Below are 18,639 nucleotides of genomic sequence, written 5' to 3'. Positions count from 1 at the left end.
AAAGTTATTTAAAAATAGCAAAAATTGTTAAAATGACCATGCTTTTTAAATAAGACGGCGAAAGCGGGAACGGATCTACATATTTTGCGCCTATAAGAGCCCCTCGAAATCGTTCCCCTCCTGCCCCCCCTGTTAGCAATGGGCTTATTTTTTACTACTTTCCTAATGCCATCAAATCGCCAATATGGTGGTCAGAAATTGATCCTTGTGCAGAATCAAATTTTTTTGTAAACATTGCAAACATGTATCAACAAGATCCATGTCCTTTGTAAATTTCATTTTGAAAACTGCTAAGACTGATCTCTTTGATGAGAGCTAAATAGAAATGATTAGATATCTCTTATTTTATTATGTAAATTGAATATAGTCGACACGAAAATGATTTTACATATAAATTTGAAGAAACCTTAATTGAGAAATTTATTATAGAGACAAATAAATTATAAAAGCGGTACATAACTTTCTAATCCAACGACAATTCTTACGATACTCACAATTAACCGTTTCTTTAAAGTTTAAAAATATTAATCTACACCACATAACACATATATTGCCAAAATACTACTTTTCATCTCGACCCTTTGTACTTACATTACAAAATTGTTTTGCCTCTTAATTGTACGCAGATTCGGATTATTTATACAGGAAAAAACTGAATCGAAAGGTACACAATCTGCGTAAAATTAAAGAAATGCATTCAACTTCTTAAAAACACTAATATATATAAAACTGTACGTAAATTTTGTCAAGAATGAATTACTTAATTTATTTTGTACTTGTATAGTTAGATTCATGTCTATATCAGCGTTGTAAAAACAATTGAATAAATACATGCAACAGTTCATATCGAAAGTTACTTTTTTTGATTATAAGATAGCAAATAAGTAGTTTGCTATGACTCCAACAATAGAAAGGAAAACAAAAGAGATCTAATTATAATATAGTATATATATAATATATATATTTAAATTACACAATTACATCATAAATTAAAATTTAAACTATCAAAATGAATAACGAGTGTCTAATAAACTTCAATGTAATGGGGCAAATAGGTAAGACAATTTTTAAACATATTCTAGAAATTTTAGTAAGACGAAAGTTTGCGATAACATAATTGCAACAATTTCCTAGTACCCGTAAATAGTATAGTGCTAATAAAAGAGAATTTTGTTTAAGTTTCGCAAATTCATCTAAAAACATACCTGCATTAACAATGTTTGAAACAGTACACAACAATACACACAATCACCATCACCGAATTGCGTGAAAAAACGTGCAATCTCTCGACTTACCGAAACGTACACTCTACGAACGAATAATAACTATAGGCCCACTACGTTTAATACGCTACAATTTAATTCATTACTCACTAGCTAAAGTTATAAGTATAGCGTGTATTGAAAAAAGTCAAAAATGTCCAGATTTTTCGTTCCCAAAGCAAAAAATTTGGTTACTGTCTTTTTTTAGTATCTGTCAATTAGCGTCCAACACCATTACAACAGAAAGGAAATGAATTATGGTCAAATGCGAGGACGAATTCTCGCTGCACTTACGACTATCTTTCTTTTTTTCCATTATTATTATTATTAGTACATAACTTATGAGTGGAAAATTATCACAAAATAATCAATATATAAAAATAGGTTCTTTTGCTCCAAAATAAATAACACTGATATGTTTATAGTGCAGCAAAAAATTCAGTCTATTCAAAATTAACTCATTTTACTAACTAAAACCTAAAGAAAAATATAATGCGATCCCTTAAAACAGTTTATTTTTAAACCTAGCTTAAAATAATCACGATAACACAATATATATACATAGATCCTGCAGATAGAGGAACCCGCACGAGACTTAAAACTACTGTAACTGCCACAAGTCCAATTATCCTCGGTGCGAGTTACTCCCAAATAATTTGAAAGTGATGTTTACTAATTAACAACGAAATAAACAATTTTAAAAAATCGCCAGAATTCTATAAACCTAATTATTTTGTAATAAAATTTGTTAATGCATGCAATATATCTGTGCTCTTCTACGGTACAAAATATACAGAATGTCTCGTTGTCACAGCACACAATTCCTAATCAAAAATTGTTTAACAACCTTTGAAAATGACAGTCAGATTATGAATGAAAAACAAAACACATTCGCAATGTTTTACATTTGTACAATGTAGATTAGAATAAAGCTCAATGTGTCAACAATATAAGTAGCAATTACAACGCACAGATGACAATGAAACTAAGCATAAAAATGCAAAATTGGAAAAATTTCACAGTAATATTGCATGCCCACCTATGAATCTTAACCTCAAATATTATTACTCAAATTTACAGGTGTTTGACAGTAGGGACATTCGGTTTGAGTCAAAGCGCATGTGCTACACAAAACAAAGTGATTACAATTTAACGTAACCGTCCTATTTCTTTCCTCACAAACCATGCATTTCGATGCCGTTTCCCTGTATAAAACTTTCTCAATTTCTTCGAGATCTTGTCTAAGTTGCGAATGTATGTTCTTTAAAAGGCTAAGCGATAGTTTACTTAACTCGGAAACTTGTGTAATACTGTGTAGATGAGGACCGCCCTGCAGCTTCTCGTACTCCTGCTTGAGACTGCCGAACTGCGTCATCGTTTCGTTCAATTTAGTCTCGGCTAATTGTACTTTTCGGTTCGCCTCTTCCGTCTCGCGCTGCCACGCGTCGCACGCGGTCCGCGCTTGTACCAGTCTTTCCTCCCAATTACTAATTTGTAGACGAGCATTATGCAGTTCGTCCCTTAACCTTGCGACTTCTAAATTACTACTTAGACTCGGAGATATGCTAAAGTTGTTGTGATTCCTAGAGTTGTTCGGTGAAATGTTTTGAGATGAGAAGTCAAAGAAGTTCTGGAATGAATTTAACTTCGACGTACTATTACTTAATTGAATTTGCGAGTGATTTAGAAACGAGTCCATCTGGTCGGATTGGGAAAATCGAGCGGGCGTTAAGAAATTCGTTTGAAGTAAGGGACTATTGCTCGTCGGACTGAAACCGCCCACTAAACCCGTTCTAGCGCCCGGGATGTTTACGGGAGCCGAACTGCCTAATAGACCCGCCGATGATGCCAATCCTACGGATATTGAGTTCGTTACGGATGTGGATTCCGACTCCAGGTCTCGGTCGAGGGCCGATAAATTTAATGCGTCATCTAATTGTAGTTCATCTAGGGCGTTACCTGCAATAAAATAATCTTTTAGAAATAAGCAACATGTAAATATACTGCATTCATAATAAGAAGGTAGTAGATGGCGCTGTGTTTGAAGATCGACACACACAGAAAAAATATATAACAGCACAAAATTTAAAAAATATAAATATAAATCAAACAATACCACGCTTGGATCTTTGAAATTGACAGCTAATGACACTTTGACAGTTTAGTTCGTAATTGAAACTTCTAACAGACAGAATTCGTCACTCGTTTTATTTTTCAGGGTAATACTGACTAGGTTTTTTTCTATTTTTATTTATTAAAAGTAGTTTTTAAACATTGCATTGCGATCGTGGTGCTGTTTATAAGGGTTGAACAGTTATAAAATGAAATTAGTAATATTTAAAAAAATAACATTTTTTAATTAAAATGGTGTGATAATTTTTTTAGGGTAAATACTTTTTTAAAATTAAATTAACAAAACAAATTATTGTTGTTAATAAGTGACAAAAACACAGTACAGGGTTATTCCATATAGGCATTTAGACAGCACGTAGAGCATTTAGTATCAGATAGAAAAAGTTGTGGGGTTTATCATAAAACGCCAGAAAATGTAAAATTAAAAAAACAAATGAATATTGGAAAAAGTGAAAAATGCAAATATGGTAAAGTTTTAATGGAATGCCCTGTACATTCATAAAATTTTGAATACTTACATATTTTCAGATTTCAAAAATATATAATATGTTGACCTTTGCTTTGGCCCTTTTGATTGCATTTATTTATTTTTTATTTTTGTAAATTTTGGTTAATTTTGTGTATTCAAAATCTCAAAATCAATATTAAATGTAAAGTTGGTCCAAGTTATTTCCATGGTAAAAATAATATATTAATTAATAATAAATAATAATAGCCATTTGTTTTATTGTGGCAACTAGGATTTGGTAAAACAATTTGATAAATATACTATAAATGTTGATATTTCAAAAATGGCTAAAGCGGATATCAACATATTAGCTTTGTTCGCGGATGCAATTCTGAGCCAGTACCGGGACGATACGCATGCACAGTTTAAAAAATAGCGTTCATGGTTTAACGAGTTTGGGATTTTTAGTACCAGTTCCGTGTTCACGGATTGGTTCATAAATAGGCACCAATTCTGAATTCGTTCAGAATTGCATCCGCGAACAAAGCTACTATATATTGTTGAAAAATATATACAGGATGTTCCATTAAAAATTTGCACTTGCATTTTTGACTAACAATGCGATATTCATTTACTTTCTTACTAACAGAATTCAGCTATCTCTAATCGTTTGGGCGCTAGGGGACGTTTCACGAATTTAGTCGATTTGTTTAATGCCCCAAAAACTTTCTTATTAAAGATAATTGATTTTGGCTAAACTACTGGAGGTCTCTCTGATTTTACGCCAGAGAAAAAAAGAGGTGGTCTGGAGAATGCGGGGACCATTGGATTAGCCCCCCAGAGTCGTTTTTTGTATCTTATTTGGCATTAAAAATGTTTGGAACTAATAAATATCTTCCGATAAGCAAGGAATTCTCGTTTTAAACAATCCTGCCATCTATCGTTTGTCATAGAAACCTAGATGTCTGCAATAAAAATATTTTAATGTATGAAATGCAATTGCAAATAATATTCAATATAAATACCGGCCTGCTTGATCGAAAAATAATTTCAGTTTTTTGCTTTCTAAAATCCAAGATGGCCGTGGCATTAAGAAAAAAATAATTTGATGTTTAGGTAAAGTGCCATTTCTGTCAATAATACAGCGAACTGTTATTTAAAAAAGTTGTTTAGAATACGAAATTATGTCCATATGCAAAATTTCACAAATATCTGATCACTTCAACTATACATCATCAGTATTTGATTTGTAGTCTTGCATTCTAAGTGCATTACGTCCCAAAAAAAAAATTTATGTTTGTAATGAAGTAGTTTATTAAACAAACAAAAATATATGACAATTATTATATGTGAGTTCCTCCACGATCGGCAAATCGTTACACTTTAACCTGACACCTGCACACCTTATATAAAATTTTGGAGGGAGTTGTAACGCTCAAACCCCCCTCCCATGAGTGCGCCCCTGATATTTTAAACATCTGATGTAATTATTTTCATCGTTTTGTTGCCTCGAATAGATTTTGTTTTGCTTTTTTTTTTAATTCACCATAGCCTACTTGATTAAAATACAAAAACCGTTGATATAACTGGTATTTTATTTTCAATCTTATGCTATGATAGCTCGTTGAAAAGAGAATTAAAAAATCTATCAAATAATCCAAAAATCCAATATGGCGCCTATTTAACTTTAGGAAGTTGGTAAATATTCCTCAAAGGTAGCCATCTTGAATTTTGTTTTGACATCAATTCTAAATTAGGCGTATTAAAGACTTTTATATAAAACTTTTTTGCATCTCTTGTACTTTCGATGATATAAGACATTAAAGGAAATGACCAATTTTAATTTTTTTTGAATTTACATCGAACCTATTCGACATTTTGAATTTCCACAAGGAAATTTTAAATAAGGATCTAAAACTGCAAAACATTGTCCATTTAACCAATTCTCTATCTTTAATAATAAGAAAGTTACCCATGCAATCTCACCCGATCTGGGACACACTGCATAGGGTGTTCCATATAAAAAATTGTAGTTTAGGGCAGTACAAAAAACCAAACACCCTGTATAAAAATTGTCTATTGCAAGCGCAATGTTGCCAGGTCTAGTGAAATTTCACACCGACAATCAAACCAAATAAAATATTTATCATTTCAGCCGTGCCAGTATCCTAAAAGCTGGACTACAAATGAGACCCTGCCCAGACGCTCCCCGGACACCCCCTAAACAAGGAAAAATTTAGAGAAACCTTCACCTCTTAACTCCTAAATAAATAAAAAAAATAATAAGTGCAACGACTATAACATTGTGTCGTACAAGCGCCACATGAATATAGTTTTAATACAGGCAATTTTATTATTTATTAAAGAATGAAATGGCAAATTATATAGATCACAGCAAATTGATATGCCACACTGAAGGGGAGGAAGGGTAACGTAGAAATAAAAAAAAACACCTACCAACTACACTCTCAACAGTATCATTCCCGGTACTAAAATAAGAGACTGGAGGTCCTATTCCAGTATACGCTAGACACAACGTTTGCTTCCGCTGCTCTCGTTCCAAAGCATCTGAAAGTCAAGTATACATAACCACACTGTTCAAAACGAGGTTCAAAATATACATACCTAACGTTATATCGTTATCTAAAGCCAATAATTGCTTTGTTAATTCACGTCTCGTTCCCAACGAATTACTTGCCCTACTGTAAGATAAAGACTTATGCGTTAGTTGCGACCCGGGGGCCTTATTATGGGAACTACTATTTGAACCTATTGAAGACATTGAACCTGACTCGGACACTTCTCCACTTCCATTCTGTAATGGGAACAATAATTACCGGACTCGAGAAGAGGGAAAACTTACCGAACTTTCACTACTTTTTTCCTTTTTGTCTAGCGATTGAGGAAGAGCGTTGGATAATATTTCGGCAAGATTCGTGCCGCCGTCTAACGGTGCGCTATCTCTAGAAACCCCCATCTCCTCTGTGAAATGAGAAAAATTGTTAAGCTCAACCAAAAAAATCCTATAAATTCCCAACAACAAAAACTTTGGCATAATATTTATTAGCAGAATATCAATGCAATTTGCCTAATCTCATTTTTTGTTTTTAAATGAAACTTGGATCAGCAACAGCATGTCAAATCTCGAGTTTTTTCACATTGTAGGTAAGGACATAACTTAGTACTCACACTATCAAAATAAGTTGTTTCCCCTCTTTCTAAGGTATTCTTAATAACTTAAATTAGGGCTGTCAAACTACAAGTGGCCCTAATAACGACCAGATATTTGAAAAAAAAATATGGAGCGCCCCAACGGCATCAGACCCTAGATAGCTGCCTACTCTGACTGATGGTTAACCCGGCACTGCTTTAGTCAAATGTGTTGTTTTATGCGTATATTAATCGTTTAAGTTTGATGATGTTGGTTATTGTTTTACAGCGCCATCTATTGATTGCCGATTTTAGCGAATTGTGCATTTATTGAGAATAAATTGTGAGGTACACAAAAAACTTTTTTTTAATAAATGTTTTTTATTTACAATTTTATTTGTTTGTTGTGTTTAAACAAAAAAACCTTTCCTGACACCAACCTCAGGTTTTATATCGTTTACCAACAGTTAGCCCTTCCAAAATTAATTAATTTGAATTTTTAATATAACTTGGCGGGCCGTATGAAGTATTAAATATGAATTATATTAGCGAGTCGGTCAAAACTTATCGGGGTGAGGCGCCCCGCCTGCTCTACAGGGTTATTCCATATATTTAGACAACGTGATTATTATAAGACATAGAAAAAAACTTAAAATACAAAGGGATTTATCATAAATCGCCAGAAAATGTAAAGTACAAAAAGCAACAAATTAATATAGGAAATTGGTAAATTTTTAATAGAACGCTCTGTATATTTTTCCTTCATTTCAAAAATATATATGTTGACATTTGCTTTAGTCGTTTTTTAAATATTAGTATTTATAGTATATTGTCAAACTGTTTTACGAAATCGCAGTTACCATAATAACACAAATGGCCATTATTATTTATTAATATATTATTATTTTTACCCTGGAAAAAACCTAGGTCAACCTTACTTTTTAATATTTGTTGTCAATAAATAAAATGTAACCCAAATTTATAAAAATAAATAAATCCAAATATTTCATAAACGGCTAAAGAAACCGTCAACATATTATACAGGGTGTTATGAGGTAAATACGGATGGAGCCAATTTTTTGCCTTATTTTATGTTCATATAAATATAAATTCGCAAAGGCTTTGTGTTACCAAAGGATGCAAAAGTTGAAGTTTTTTCTTTATTTCTCCTGCTGAGAGGCCAGTGATGTATTGCTCATGTCAATGGTAGTGAGAATCTATAAGGTGTTTTTTCAGGGGTCATGTTCCACTTTCTACTACTGAACTTCTTTTCGGTGCGCCAGTGGTAGATTGTAAAGTAAGAATTTTGTTTTGGAACCTTTTTGGTCTCTCGAAATTTTTTCGTATTTACGACAGTTATCCAGAAAAAAAAATAAAAATCAAGTTTCGGTAGTTGGTAAAATGAAAGGAAAATTTTTAAAATGATCCAGTAGACCCTGGTTCTATTTGCACAATCTCTTGTATTTGTAAAGTGTACAGTGAAATTATAACACCCCGTAGATTGGTAACGAAGCGTTTGCCGATCTATATGTATACGAACTTTTAGTCATAAAATATGCCAACGAATTTAGATCATATTTAGAAACACTCTGTATATCTATGAAATCAGAAAGATTTGCCTCCCGCACTATCTTGTGAAAGTTTGCCCCTGGAATACTCATCTCCAAAAACATTCTCCCCAGGTAAATTCGGTTCTGCAAGAAAACTCTTCCCCTGGAGTATATTCGCTCACAAAACAATCAGTGGCCTCCAAAAAAATTCTTCCCCCAAAGATTCATGATCAGAATTTCCGATGATAAAGAAAGTTTTCACCGCTGCGCCACCTGCTCTAAAGAAAAATTTATCTACTGTATTATTAAACTTTGACGTTTCAGTTCCGGATACAAAAAAAAAGGGGTGCTGAAAACCCATGGGCTGATTATTTCAGATAATAAAATAAACTAAAACAAAATAAATAAATTTTATTACATTCGTAGGTAGCAATATTTAAAAAAAAATGAAAATTCACCTTGGATAAATTATCTTATGAGATGTTGCTTCTGGAATTATTCCGCCAAGCAAAATCGCGACCCTTCACTTCAGTAAATTAAACCCAGACATTTTTGTACCCAATGAGAACTATGTTTTTAATGAAGCGAACGATACCAATTCAGAAGCCCAACTTAAACCTAATAAAAAAAAGTGTTGCTCAAAAGAGACCTACTTCTTACCTATTGTGCGACACCTTCCACGATTTTTTGACAAAAAAAGTCCGGTAATTGACAATTATGCAAAAAAATTAATTTGCATCTTGTTTTGTGACACGATGGCATTTGTTTCCTGATAGTTTTGATAAAAAATCAAAGGCAACTAAAAATTCAAAATGTTACAATGATTATGAAAAAAGCCAGCCACAGAACACCTGACGCCGGTTCTGTGACTGGCATTAACAAATGAATATGTTGGGTCACTTCCGGCAAAACTAAAAATATTTTAATCGAGACTCATTGCATTAACTTAACGTACCAGACATCCAAATTTCCTTTATAATAATCGACTTGGCCGAACACCCCGTGTAGAAATATTTTTGTTGTTGGGAGATAATTATTATTAAGTCAGATCGCTTACGTTCGACATGTGCGAATGCGCAGAAGACGCCACGCGGACAGTACCCAGACTGCTGAACGTCGTTGCACTTTGTACTTTTGTAGATTTCAGGATGAAATTGCTGCTCGGTTCGCGTGTGACAGTACGAGCAGGAGTCGCCTGAGTCGCAATTGCCCGGCTCGCCCCATTCTTCGCCGTGCTTCACGTTCGGACACGGCGTCGACCTGTACTTAAATTTCCGAGGACTTCGCCTTTTATCTTTGCTATTGTGATACTGTGGGCAGGCGTAGCCTTGTCTACACAATCGCGGCGGTCGTTTGCACGGTTCCGTTTTATAATTGGCCAGCACGTAGTTTGTATCTGGAATTGAACGCGATTAATGCTGCGTTTACGGTTGTAACGACGTACCTTGCCACTTAGGATCCTCGTTCATTAAATTACGTTCCTTATCCAAGGCGTTTGGCCCGTTTGCATTGTTGCCTTCCGTTTCTGCCGCTTCGAGCGCTTGGATTTCCTTAATGTCGTAAACCGGCGGCCGATGGTCATTTATGCCGTGAGCAAATGCGCAGTGCAGTCCGTTTTTAACACAGTACCCTCTTGAATCGGTGTCGTGGACGCACATACAAGTTTTGTAATATCGTAAATGATATCGCCTTTCAGTATCTCCAGCTGTGCGATGCAGATAAGGACAGCTAAAAATCATCATTTTAATTTGATTGAGGTAGGATCTGTTTACATTGGTAAGGTCAAGTTAGTGGACGATAAAAATAAAAAGGCCATTTTTTTGTTGAGAGATGTGTTGAAAATAGATAATAAAGTGAAATGTTTCAAATGTCACACCCACAACATCCAAAACAGACAGGTTAACCAAAAAAAGGTGTACTCACTCATCTCCATCAGGACAAATTCCCGTCGTTTCGTCGTATTTTGTGCAATAATTGTCGGCGCTATAATTAAATGTGCCATCTCTTCTTCGGACAGGCCTTCTTCTCCTTTGATTCATAAAATGCCAATGAAAACATGTGAATGGACGATGCTGTGTACATTTGTGTTGTAAGAAAAGCGGGCATTGCTCGACGCGGAATTCCTTCAAATATCTACGAGAAAGTGATCTACACATATATATGCATTCGAAAATATGCCCAATTTAGTACAGTTGACGTCATGATACGTTTAATGCACTAAAAATATACTTACGAATAATGATTTGGTTTCTCTGGTTGAGTTGTCAACAAAGGTTTAGACTCCGACGGCATTTTGTAATCACTAGCGCGCACGATCAATGCGCAAGGCACGCTTCCGAATCGCCAATTAAAATTCAATACTCTTATCACGTGACCGTTAACATTTCCGAATTTTGAATAGTCAAGGACAATTCTGTTTTGGTTTTAATGCAACTAAGGATGCACCAATTCATAAAAAAACAACAACAATTTCAATCGATTCTTCCCAATCTATATCTAAAGATACGCTTTCCAACATACAAAACCCTATTATCTGACGATTTGTTATCATCCTTTCCTCCAAGCACTTCATTCCAAACGTATATTCCGTAATATTCATTTGTTTTATTTTTAATTTGATTTTGCCAGTGGCGGGTCTTCTTTGGGGGTTTCACATTTAAAATAACCGTTTTCATTGGGTATGTGTATATATGTACAGGGTGGGTGTAAACAAGACCTCTAAAGATTATACTTGGTACAATTTTAGTTAAAATTTCATTTTGTGTACGGTTACTGAAATAAATTCAATAAATAAATATAATTCATTCTAAATGAAAGATATGTTTTATATTATGTGTCCAAAGGTCTCTAAGAACATACGTTAGGCAACACATCATACAGTTAAGCTTTCAAAGTATTGCTACGGGTTGAAATAAATTATTTTTCAGTACACCTATTATACCATGCCTTTCTTGTGAGGCAAAACATATTTGCTCACGATAGTTGTGAGCTATAAAATCTAGGTTCCAGTTACACAAAAATAATGATAATGATAACATGTGATTATCACTGATCCGGGTGTTAAGACATTTGATTGGCTGCATAGTGGGTGCGTTTATACCCCAATTAGACAGTGTCACTAGGATCAGGGTGATTGGTTATTATCCCTCATATCTCAAGGGCGGAGTGTCAGAGGAGGATACTCATAAGGGAGATTGAACAGGACGTGTGTCGAATGAAAAGACGTGCACAGATCGGCCTCAAAGTAGATCCTCTTAAAGGATACATCTTAAGAGGGACCGAAACTGTAAAGTTGCAGAGATACAATAGACCCCAAAGCCCGGGACTATGTAAATTAGGATTCCGCTTCTGAGTTTAAATAATAATGTTTGTTCATAATGGTTATAAGCAAGTTTATAAGGTACAAAATGATAATCCCGTATTAGCACGGGATTATCTTAGATCCCACTGGGATTGGATAGTGCCAAAGGTTTTAGTCTTAATACCAAAGCTCAGGATTAAACGCAAATCAATTAGGTTTTGGCGAGGCAGACTGCTGTTTGTAAGACCAAACTTTTAAATGTTTCCTAAGACATTATAGGTATACAGTCGGCATATTCAGAGATAGGAATGGGATGGTTTGTCTGTATAATTGGCTAGACAGGCAGTGCAGGAAATTGGAGATGTTCTCTGATCTCACAATTTACATTCTTTCCCCAGTATCCTGCAGAGTATTAATGACCGGGGTCCAGGTTCCCAGTAAGATTAAAGTTGTCTTCCCTATGAGTGTGTCGATCGCTTCCCTGATCATAAGGGCTAGTTATCGTGTGGTGTTCGAGTCAGAGCCTTTATATTCTCAAATGCGAGTCCCGCAACTGCTGGTTCTTGACGCGCGTATTCTTAAATGATGCTCCTCAATCCTCTGTTCTATTTGGTCAGTATCACTTAAGCAATAGGAGCAAAGAATTTGGTAAATCCTACGTTTGGAATACATTTTTTAGCAATCTTACACATTGCAAATGGTTGCCTAAAAAAATTAAGTCAAGACTACCCTTAATTAAAATTAATATTCCTGTCTGCTTCTATCACATGGAGAGAGCGCATGCGTACTCTCTTACATTTCATGCCTACACTACATCACGAGCAGTTGTTACGCCGCGCCCTTATCTTCACACAGAACAAATACACATGTTTCTTGCTTGCGCGCTATTTAAAATTGTGACAATCATACTGTTCCATGTGAAAGAGAAGGACGCAAAGTAATAGCTGCTCGTGGTGTACGCATCGATGTAAGAGAGCGAACCATGTGATAGAAGCGGACAGTAATATTCATTACATTTGTTTTAATTAAGGTTAGTCTTGACTTAATTTTGCTAAGCAAACCATTTGCAATGTATTTCGTTACATGTTACAATTGCTAAAAAATGTATTTCACTCAGTAATCCGATGAGCGAACGTTAACCTTATACGGGATCTTAGGAAACAATTGCGTGCCATGAAGCCACCACTTGCTCTTCCAGTTTTTATCCTGCTCAGTTTTCTGCGTTTTTTTGGTCAAAAAGCGTCTCTGGTGCTGCACATACATTGCAATAAAAACAGTTTAATTGGGTATCCATTCCCTCTGTTCGTTCAGGCATTACACACAGAAAGATTGTATTGGCGCAGTGGTACTGAAAGCATAAAGCAGGCTGTGACTGTGTTGAAAACAACAGTGACCCATTCGCGAATTACAAATCGTGAAGCGCCCTCACCCAACAGTTATTTCAGTTACTAAAAGATGTATTGTGCCTGCCTACTAAGATGAGGTTCGTCGAATACAGGGGTCTCCAAACTTTTCAACAGTACATTAATTGCTTCTCAATTTCCCGCAGGCCTACTGATCATATTTTCAGCTGTATTCTTGAACATCATTCCTGCAGACTCGTTCGAAGTCAAATTATGCGAAGTGATAGTAGTTTGGAGACCGCTGGTGTAATATAACAAAATTATAATTCATGTTAGAAATAATTTTTATTTACAAATTTCCACATACAAATCCTATCCAATAAAATTGGGTAATAAAAAACAAAAAAGGAAAACAATATTCATAGAATATAAAATGTACACTCTTGCTTGTGACTAGAATCTAAAATTACTGTAAAATGTAACAATCAATATAATCTGTTTCTAATTTGGTATGAGAGAATAATAGCAATGAAATGAGGATGGCCACCATTGGATGATTGCTAGCACAGTTATTTGAATATAAAAACTCCGATTTCTACTCTCAAGCCTATTATTAAAAACATTTCTCCATTGTTGTTTGCACAACATTAAATGCAATTGCGCCGAAAGACTCAACCCTAGAAGCCTCATTTGCGACATTTATAAGAAACAAATCATAGATTCTTATAAACGCAACCACCTTTCTTAAATATTACAATGGAAGCAAGACTTAATTACGCTTGTATAACAGTTTTCTCCTTACTTCGCTACTTTTCCAAAATAGATAATGTATATCTTATAAATTCTAAACTACAAAATATTACCTCTACTTTTTCTTGTACCATTTATGATAATGTCATGCATAATCATTTTTCAGTTCGTAACAAATTTCATTTTTTTTCTTTTGTACATAAAAAAGCACATCTACGAATTTAAAACTGACTAAATTATCACAGTAAGTATAAAATTCAAAAAGACGCAACAATTAAAAAGCATTCAGCGAGTAATAATAATAAAATTAAGATGGAATACAATCACGTGTCGTTAAATTAATACGTATAACGTGCACCTGCCTAAATTGTTAAATCACAACAAACGCCATTCACTTTCCACACTAATAAAGAAACGGCTGTGATTTATAAATTTCTCCTGTTGTCTCTTTATTGTGTAGAATGTCATAGGCCAAAAGTCCTATACGTTTATACAACTTTCGACATTAAATCAATTAGTTTAAATATGACAAATTCCGTTTTTCAGTTGTATAACTTACTATAGGACTTAAGGACCACTTGGAGGTATAAATATGCCAATAAATTCAAACCAACTAACATGAGAAAGTCGCAAAAAAGTTAAGTTCACACTTGTCCGGGCCATACATCTCGCAATCGATATGCATACATGTAATTACTTAAATGCCTTAATAAAATTTCAATTTACTTATCACACATGATGGTAGCCTGAGATATACCATATTGAATATATTCTACGTCAAAAGTCACGCACAGATTCTGGCAGTTTACAAACAGAAATGCCTTACGGACACAGTCTAAGAACGGACAGGGCTAGGACGATTTTGCCGTAATATCCCAAAGCTATTCTAGCCTCTTTGCGTAATGTGAAACATTTGCAATGAGAGGTTCGGTTATCTAAAGATACAAAAAATGCTAGACTATTTACATAGCAAGCATTGGAAATTTTCTTTTGTTTTTGCAGTATCAAATTATGAAAGGTTAAGTTAAAGGAATGACCACGAACTTATAAATTAAGATGGACTGCTGATCAAACAGTTGCATAGAGGTAGAAATGGCCCTAGCATGGGCGCGGCCATGAGGTGCACGTTTTAGTTATTTTCTAGGGGAATTTTCCTAGTGCTCAAGTTTTGAGACTATTGCAGCCTTGGAAAATGACATGTGTCAGAGTAATTTATTTAGAAAACGAGAGGTTAATGCTGGTTTATTAGCTGATTTGAATTTCGCGCCAAGTGAGTGCACATCATGGCTGCCCCCATGTAGGTGTCATTTGTCAATTCAGCATTAGCAGTCCATCTTAATTTATAAGTTCGTGGGAATGACTCAAGAAGTTTGTTAAATGTAGCACATACTGATTGGAACAATGTCAAAAATTACTCTAATCCAAGAGAGTCTAAGGGCTGGTTCTACAATTACATCTTTACACTGAATAAGATATCCTTGGAATAACTGCCATAGCAACCTATATTCTATTGGTTGAGGCAATGGTACCCAACATAACCGTTGACGTTTATTCTCGGTATATACCTGCATTGTAGAATCGACCCTTAAACATCATTTTCAGAACCATTGATTCAAAAAGTAATAAGAATGCACGTAGTATTTGTTGTAATGAGTTAATTTCTAAATTGTTGTCTCATTCGTGTTTTATCTGTTGTTATTTTATATATACTATATGTATTTGTACTGACTTGCCTCATCTATTGTTAAATAGCTACAGCTAAAAGGTTAAAATATATTATTATTATTATAAAAAAATCAAAACATGATTATTAAGTAGCGTGAGTATTGTACATCTGGTCGTTTGTAAAATGCTTGAAAACACCAAGTGAGTAACAAAATTTAAATTCACAGTTGGCCCTGAAAGAGAAAGATAGATGTATCGGTCATATGTAATTATTTTTTTGTTTTCACGCTACCTGTCAATCGAAATTGTAGTAGTTTATGTTTACATTGCGGCACGTGAAATTTGACAAACGTTTGCTACCATTTTCATTATATTATCATATTTTGCTACATTAGCCGATAAAGAATCCATTAGTTTCATAATGATCAAAATATAGAAGCATTTCTTCCATAAGCCTCACTGCGATATTCTGCGCCAAAAGTGGTATAACCCAAATCGAGTTAACTAAGAAAAAGTAAGCAACATATTAATTTTATTCGAGAAAGAGATAATGGTGGTCCACTTTTATTATTTGCAGCAGTAAGAGAGATGCGTTAAATATTACCCTGCGAACGGTAACTCCTATTTAACAAATTTCTAAATTGGACAAACCTCTAGAAAGTCCTAAAAAACAAGCCAATGTAAGAAACTTGTTAGCGATGTTGATAGTTTCACACAAGCAGCGATTCGAAACTCCATTTAGTTAAAACACACGTTCAATGGTTGCATGTATATCGGCGTTCATTATTAAAGCTGGTTACATTGATGATGGTTTAATAATGTAAAAGTTAGTTACTATGGTTTTATGACTTAATACCATCGACATATTGTTTAAAACAAATTATGAAAAATGTTTTTACTGCTGTCAATGCTGTCATTAGAAAATAGAATGTCCATTCAAAGAGATGAGTTAATTCTATACACGCTCCAATTTCACTGTTGCACTAAAAGTGAAGCGAACAGGTTATGGGCCCAGGACTGGAGAAGTAATAAGGTACGTAACATGTTCAAGATGGAAAGATTTTCGACAAAAGTTCAAATCAGAAATTTAGAAGGAAAATACAAGTGATTGATCTTCAAAGGTCTGTTGATTACACTAAACCTTGTATCGTTTGAAACAAGTACCAAGGTGCTGGAACTGCTGCTCTAAAGAGATCCTTCTTGAAATGGATTTTAAGTACAGTGACGCTGATTGTTGATGGTCTTTAGCAGCAAGTGATGAGAAACTCATACATGACTTTTTATCTGATCTGAGATAAAAATTGAAGATTACTGAAAAACCGGCATCATTCTACTTAAGTTTAGAGATAGAGCAAGTAGGCGACGCTGACGGATCCATTACAATAAAGCAAGAATCCTATATGAAGAAGATTCTGAAGCGCTTTTGCATAATGGATCTACATCATCCACTTTCCTTTGCATCATATTATGTAATCCTGTACAGAAGGATTTTCCACACAGAGATGCAGTAGATGCTTTTATCTCATGGTCGGAACATGTCCAGACATAGCATTGCTGTAGGACTAGTATCCAGACAGCTGCAGAACCCAGCTAAAAGTGGTTGGCGGAATGTGAAAAGGACATGCAGATATCTAAAAGGTACTTTAGCTCTAGGTATCAAGTACCACAGTGACAACCAGATTTAACCATGACAGTGACACATCAAACTGACATTTATCTGTCGCAGTTTAAACCAGCGACGGATCAACCTCTATGTGTATGGCCAGCTATTCTCTTCCATTGGTTGCATGATGCTATGTAAACATACTCAGTGATGACTTCATAATATACCGCTGACGTGTGCGCAAACTAAGGAAAAGCTTGCTATAGATGTAATACCTAAAGTCACTAAATATAGAAAGTACCGCAATCCGTTGGGCTCGTGTGTAAGAGAGAGAACGCCTGATTTTTGCCAAAAAATGGCGGAAGTTATCAGATTCTAGTAACTGTAATGTTAGGGATTGTTCCACCTGTTTGGAGATATCTGTATATATTTTTCATTGAACTATATACTCTGTAACTGGAACGGCATCGAGCGCCAAAATCGCGTGCCGCAATGATTTTAGGCAACTAGCATAACGTAGGTATTCTCATCCTTGTCTGGCACGTTGTTTTGTATTGCATATGCAGGACCGATCACACGTATTTGGTTAAAAATACAGATAAGTACATAAACTGGGAGGTTGGGGCCTTAGAAAGATAAAGATAAATGCTTGTCGAAGCTTTTATAAGTGCCAATATCTATTTGTGAATGGAATATCTTAAAATATATACTTAATAATGTGGTAAACTGCGCCATTTCTCACTCACACACTCACATACTTGATTCTTGAAGTTACAAAAGTATAATGTCAATAATGTCATTCATGGTGGCTCAACGCATTCCATTTGCTTATTAACGTAAAATAAAGTTATAAACATTGGTTGTGTTCGTTTGTAACGTACCCTTTACATAATATATTAGCAAGGAGGTAGGTACCTAATATATTACAATTGGCGTCAAGGTAAACGTAAATCTAAAAAAGCACTTCTTTTAGAATAAAATGAATTTAAGAATCATGGTTACTCTAAGAGCAAAAATTCAATTTACTCATAGTGGTCACCGCATTGCCATTAGATGGAAACGAATTGACACGAATGTCTTATGCTGGTCTTATGGAACGTTTGTTTCTCGTACGAGACTGGAATTTGTCCAACAGTCCGATGGATCCTTTGTTTTCGCAACTATACCTTGACACATCCAACGTAACTACCAAACAGACGAGTTGTAAGTGTTGGTGGTGCCATTGACAGTATCGAAGAATTGAGGACAAATACCCATTGGAACATCCACAGCGAGCAGCTTGAGTAATGCATAAGTGCAAATTTCGTTGATGAGCAGCGAAAGGTTTCTGGCGCATCTAACCACGGTAATTGGACCAGAGGGTTTATAAGGCATTGCGCTACTTATACAGGGTGATTCCTATAGTTTTGACTGTCGTTTTCCCTCCTTCCCTCC

General features: G+C 34.9%; 1 protein-coding gene and 1 long non-coding RNA gene across 3 annotated transcripts; both read right to left on the bottom strand.

Annotated features, from left to right (window-relative positions):
• Nucleotides 1-406: 406 nt before the first annotated feature.
• LOC116178344 (RING finger protein unkempt) lies at nt 407-10,878 on the bottom strand. 2 transcript variants are annotated; one of them, XM_031497814.1, is made up of 8 exons: nt 10,777-10,878; nt 10,467-10,676; nt 9,988-10,271; nt 9,601-9,939; nt 6,707-6,825; nt 6,469-6,658; nt 6,301-6,411; nt 407-3,221 (listed from the first exon to the last, which is right to left on the bottom strand). In XM_031497814.1, the coding sequence occupies exons 1-8, from the start codon at nt 10,833-10,835 to the stop codon at nt 2,317-2,319; spliced, it is 2,217 nt and encodes a 738-aa protein (XP_031353674.1). In that variant the 5' UTR covers nt 10,836-10,878; the 3' UTR covers nt 407-2,316. The 2 variants fall into 2 exon arrangements, with proteins under 2 accessions (XP_031353674.1, XP_031353673.1); XM_031497813.1 differs by having other exon boundaries at nt 10,467-10,691; nt 10,777-10,869.
• Nucleotides 10,879-14,034: 3,156 nt separating this feature from the next.
• Nucleotides 14,035-17,669, bottom strand: LOC116179788. The gene is made up of 2 exons (XR_004147039.1): nt 15,895-17,669; nt 14,035-15,835 (listed from the first exon to the last, which is right to left on the bottom strand). It is a non-coding gene; the product is annotated as an uncharacterized LOC116179788 (long non-coding RNA).
• Between the last annotated feature and the right edge of the window lie 970 nt (nt 17,670-18,639).

Source organism: Photinus pyralis, unplaced genomic scaffold, assembly GCF_008802855.1.
Source record: "Photinus pyralis isolate 1611_PpyrPB1 unplaced genomic scaffold, Ppyr1.3 Ppyr1.4_LG8, whole genome shotgun sequence".
Taxonomy (NCBI): Eukaryota; Metazoa; Arthropoda; class Insecta; order Coleoptera; family Lampyridae; genus Photinus; species Photinus pyralis.
This window is presented reverse-complemented; position numbering and strand designations above follow the sequence as displayed.

Bases quoted from the DNA above. Each gene is read 5' to 3' on its own strand.
- LOC116178344 (XM_031497813.1), bottom strand. From the start codon at position 10,835: ATGCCGTCGGAGTCTAAACCTTTGTTGACAACTCAACCAGAGAAACCA. The intron at 10,272-10,466 runs GTGAGTACACCT...GATGATTTTTAG, and splicing joins ATTTGTCCTGATGGAGATGA to CTGTCCTTATCTGCATCGCA. The intron at 6,659-6,706 runs GTAAGTTTTCCC...TTCCCATTACAG, and splicing joins AAAAAAGTAGTGAAAGTTCG to AATGGAAGTGGAGAAGTGTC.